The 4,804-nt window shown below is 35.9% G+C and overlaps 1 protein-coding gene across 1 annotated transcript; it reads left to right on the forward strand.

Annotated features, from left to right (window-relative positions):
• Nucleotides 1–1,308: 1,308 nt before the first annotated feature.
• Nucleotides 1,309–4,549, forward strand: LOC104438524 ((-)-germacrene D synthase-like). The gene is made up of 7 exons (XM_010051687.3): nt 1,309–1,495; nt 1,903–2,182; nt 2,527–2,902; nt 3,128–3,346; nt 3,457–3,595; nt 3,727–3,978; nt 4,085–4,549. Exons 1-7 carry the CDS (start codon nt 1,355–1,357, stop codon nt 4,379–4,381), a joined length of 1,704 nt encoding a protein of 567 aa, XP_010049989.2. The 5' UTR covers nt 1,309–1,354; the 3' UTR covers nt 4,382–4,549.
• The last annotated feature ends 255 nt before the right edge of the window (nt 4,550–4,804 follow it).

Here is a 4,804-nt window from a genome sequence, read left to right on the forward strand (position 1 = left end):
ATCCTTTAAGGGCCTATTTTAATTAAGCTTGAAAGGGCTAATCACAACTCTGTTAAAGCTCAATGTCCTCATTTTCCTTGTGATTTTCGGCCACTACCTCTCCTTGGGCTGCCGAATTCTGCTTCTTGTCGGGTCTTAATCCAGATAATTCAACTAAGCTCAGAACCTCAAATCTCTAGAGGTCCAATTTAAATGCAATTTTATGAGCTTATCTATTTGTCATGAAAAATGCCCCTAAAAAATATATTTGATATTTATTTTTGTTAGGGATTGGGTTAGTCCATAATTCTTCTATATAAATTATTCTTAAATGATTAACCAAAATTTAGGTGTCAATATTATATACATGTGGTCTTCCATAAGCGAGAGAAGGACATTAGAAGTGCTAAAAATTGTGCACAGTACTCACTTTAGTACAAAATATTTTTTTTGGATCACTCAAGTGCCGTTTTTTATTTATAAAAAAAGACGATCATTTAAGTGCCATTTCTAATCTGCATTGCCGGAAATCCAATGTGGCCATAGTTTATTAATTTCTTAGTCCTACATGGCTTGCCGACATCAATTAGTACATAATACCTAAATGACGTCATCTAAAAATTGTAAATAGTGATTATTTAAGTGTCAAATTTTATTTAAAGTGATCATTTTAGTTCCAGTCGTTATTAAAAAGAGACCACTTCAATAGATTGGATTTTTTAAATAATATTCCAAGTCATATAAATTTTTTAATTATAAATATCACGTATTATTTGTAGCTGGAATTTCTCGTCGTTGGCACTTAAATAATCTAACAAAAAATTTTGATATTAAAGTGTCGTACACAATTTTTGACACTTCTAATATTCTTTTGCCTCCTTAAGTTGGCAGTAATGCAATATACTTTCTTGTCAGAAAAATATTAAGTTGTTTGGAAAATCTTATTGAGATCAATGATGTTTATTTATTTACGCGAGCGTAGAAGGAAAAAGAGGTGTCCTAGAAGATCAAATTTAGTGAGAGATGATCAAATTCACAGAGTTAGAACAGTTCGCACAATAGTGAGGTTGAATTTTGAAAGCGCTACCCCTATTTCCATGGTCGCATTCATGAGATAAACTTTTGTATAGTACACCTTGAATAACATGGTATATCAATTAGACCTCGAAATTAAATGAAAAAACGTCTTTGGTGAAAATAAACGTTTGCCTTTTCTGTTCCCTATTCTACCTACCTGTCCATCATGCTAAATCAAGAAAGCAGCCTATAAATACCCATCAAGAAGGTTCCGACACTCACAGAAAAGCCTCTGCCCTCTACTGTCATTCATCTACCTTTGTTCAGTCACCTAAATCAAGAAAGCAGCGGAAAAGAAATGTCACTTCCGATTATGGCAATCTCATCTTCTTCTCCTGCTCAAGATTCAAGCCACGTCCCTGAACGCCGATCAGCAAATTTTCATCCAAGTATATGGAGGGATTATTTTCTCAAATATGCTTCTGACTCCAACTCGATGGTAGCATTTGAGTTGTTCTTTTTCGTGGATTATATTCGGAATTTTTTTTCATCTTTATGTTTTCTAAAAGCTAAGGCCGTAGACAATGATAATCTTGAATGATTGGGCACCATCCTACAGCATTTGAAAAAGAAAAAGAAAAGAAGTGCTAGTTGATTCGAAACTCCACGCATATGTTGATCCTTACATGATTCAAAATTTCTCCGTGAACCTTGTGGCATGCACATATGACTTAACAAATGTAGGAAGGATTTCTCCACTATTAAAAAAACTAGTCATGATGGAATGATTTTTAGGTAATTTCAGTTCACATTAAATATCGCGGTCAATTAGGTCATAGGCAACCTAATATATTTCTTGCATTCTTACAATTTATGTCATCTAATTATTTTCGAACTTTCTTGTAGAGTTCTCCTGCCAAATCAGATGATCGAATTGAGAAATTGAAAGGAGAAGTGAGGAAGATGTTGACAGATGCTATGGATAAACCTTCGCAAAAGTTGAACTTGATCGATCAAATCCAACGTGTAGGAATTGCCTACCATTTTAAAATTGAGATAAATCAGCAGCTTGAACAAATCCACGAAAGCTGTTTTAATTTTCACAACGGCGACAAGGACAGCCACCTACACACAACCGCTCTTCTCTTTCGATTGTTGCGACAAGAAGGTTACACAATTTCATGTGGTATGTAATGTTCTAATTCTCATTGATTGATCAGTTGGGCAAATTATGTCCTAGACAATAGTTTGATAGCCCATTTGATTGATTAAGGTGAACACATAATATCACTAACATGTTTAGTTCACTATATTTTTTATTTGTTTGTTAGTTTACTTTCTCTATATGATTCTCATACCTTGTGTTCTTCACAAAAATTTCCTGCTTTGAAAGGTGAATAGTGCCTTCTTCTATTTCCTCGGTTTAATACGTCATTTTTCCATCGATTCCAGTTGATCTATATGTTGAACATGAATTTTTCATAGTATCTCATGATAACATCTTTTCCCACGTTTTGTTTGGCCATTCAGAAATTTTTAACAAGTTCAAGGACAGCAATGGGAATTTCAACGAATCACTCATCGCCAATGTGCAAGGATTACTAAGTCTTTTTGAAGCTTGCCATACAAGGTTTCATGGCGATGATGTTTTGAATGATGCACTTGCTTTTACTATGACTCACCTCAAGTCAATTGATGAAGGAAAAGCAAGCCCTAACCTCAAAAAACAAGTGAGTCATGCCCTAAATCAACCAATCCACAAGGGAATACCAAGGCTAGAGGCAAGGCAATACATTCCACTCTACCAAGAGAAGCCTTCGCATAATGAAGTCTTGCTAGCCTTAGCTAAACTCGATTTCAACTTATTGCAAGAGCAACACCAGAAGGAACTCGGCAACCTTACAAGGTTAACTTCATGATAGCATGTCTGAAATAGCTAGATGTGCTAAGAACACCCAATCGTCATAGATTGATTCGTACAATTTCAAGTTATCCTAAATTGAAAATCATTTGTAAAATCTACAAGGAGTGTTATTATCTTTGGTTCATTGGTCTAAATACTTTCTATAATTCTCTCAATGAAGTGTATAGAAAGTATTTGCCCTAAACAAGATTTGCTGGTGAACCACAGGTGGTGGAAGAATTTAGATATAGAAAGGAAGTTCCCATTTGCTAGAGATAGGCTGGTGGAGATGTATCTTTGGATGTCAATAGTTTATTTTGAGTCAGACTATGAAGCCGCCAGGGAAATACTCACCAAAGTGGCCAGCATGGTTTCCATTATCGATGACATCTATGATGTCAATGGCACGTTGGAAGAACTAGGACTCTTCACAGAAGCAATTGAAAGGTATAATTCGCACTCAGATGCTTTTCTCAATTTACCAATTCTAAACTTGTTCAAATTTGATCAATTGTTTATTAGAGTCGAGTGTGATACTTTTTGAACTCTGAACTTAGTTGGGACATCAATGCCAAAGAAGGATTACCAGAGTACATGCAAGCGTGTTACAAGACAGTTCTTGATTTTTATGATGAAATTGGTTATGAGGTGACTAGCAAAGGACAATCATACCGACTCTTCTATGCAAAAGAAGCAGTAAGCCATTTGAAGTTATATCAATCAATTGCAGTTTTTATCCCGTCCACTGGCAACAAAATATTTAAGTCCACCAAACACTTTAAAGCTTGAATATTGACGTAGTTTTATGTTTGAGGATAAATCCTTAGATGAAAAACCTAGTGAGAGCGTACTTCGCTGAAGCCAAATGGTTCCACCTAAACCACGTACCGACGATGGAGGAGTACATGCCTATTGCATTAACGTCCGCTGCTGTTGAGTTGCTATTGGTGACGTCGTTGCTGGGAATGGAAGATTTTGTAACAAAAGATGCTTTTGACTGGTTGTTATACGGCGACTCGAAGATGGTGAAGGCTGTAAAATTAGTTGGTCGGCTCATGGATGACATCGCCGGACACAAGGTATATGAAAGCTCTACTAGTGAACAGCATTGACTTATCTAAATTTTGTCCATTAGATTTTATCAATAGGATAAAAGAATAATTTCCACAAGATATGTGTTTACAGTTTGAGCAAGAGAGAGGTCATGGGCCATCTTCAGTGGAATGTTTCATGAAACAATACAAAGTTACAGAGAAAGAGGCTAAGGTGGAACTCCGTAAACAAGTGGCCAATGCATGGAAGGACATTAATGAAGGGTTGTGCTGTACGGCCATCGTCCCCAGGCCACTCCTTGTGCGAATTCTCAACTTTGTACGAGCTATGCATGTGATGTACAAAGATGAGATAGATATCTACACTCATGCTGGAACCAAGTTCAAAGAGTACGTGACTTCTCTGTACGTCAATCCATTGCCGATGTGATGGTTTGGAAGAACAAGTTTAATTACCAAACCATCGTAGATTGCTTTAGACAGTTTTCGAATCTGCTATGTGTGTAATTTAAATTCTGTTTCAACCCCTAAATATTACTCTTCTCTAGCCTGAGAGCTCCTTTTTTTTGTGGATTTTGAATGAAATAAAATAAGGAGTCTGTAAAAATGTGATATTGGAATATACTAATGTTCTATACAATGAGCGGTTCGGTTTCTTGATAAATATCAAATATTTTTTCATATATGCTTATGACAGTCCTAGTATAGTGACCAGCACAAATTACAATATCTAACAGAAAGCTAGCCAAGTTTCATATGTTCAGACAAATTACTTCATTTGTTGGCCGGATATACCTAATCTTGCGATTATACAATCACTATACCCTTGCGATATAAACTTTAACCTACTTTG

This window comes from Eucalyptus grandis, chromosome 3, assembly GCF_016545825.1.
Source record: "Eucalyptus grandis isolate ANBG69807.140 chromosome 3, ASM1654582v1, whole genome shotgun sequence".
NCBI lineage: Eukaryota > Viridiplantae > Streptophyta > Magnoliopsida > Myrtales > Myrtaceae > Eucalyptus > Eucalyptus grandis.

Excerpts from the sequence above, each read along its gene's own strand:
- LOC104438524 (XM_010051687.3), top strand. The coding sequence starts at position 1,355 with ATGTCACTTCCGATTATGGCAATCTCATCTTCTTCTCCTGCTCAAGAT. Across the intron at positions 2,183-2,526 it reads AGGTTACACAATTTCATGTG|AAATTTTTAACAAGTTCAAG; the intron begins GTATGTAATGTT and ends TTGGCCATTCAG. Across the intron at positions 2,903-3,127 it reads GAACTCGGCAACCTTACAAG|GTGGTGGAAGAATTTAGATA; the intron begins GTTAACTTCATG and ends GGTGAACCACAG.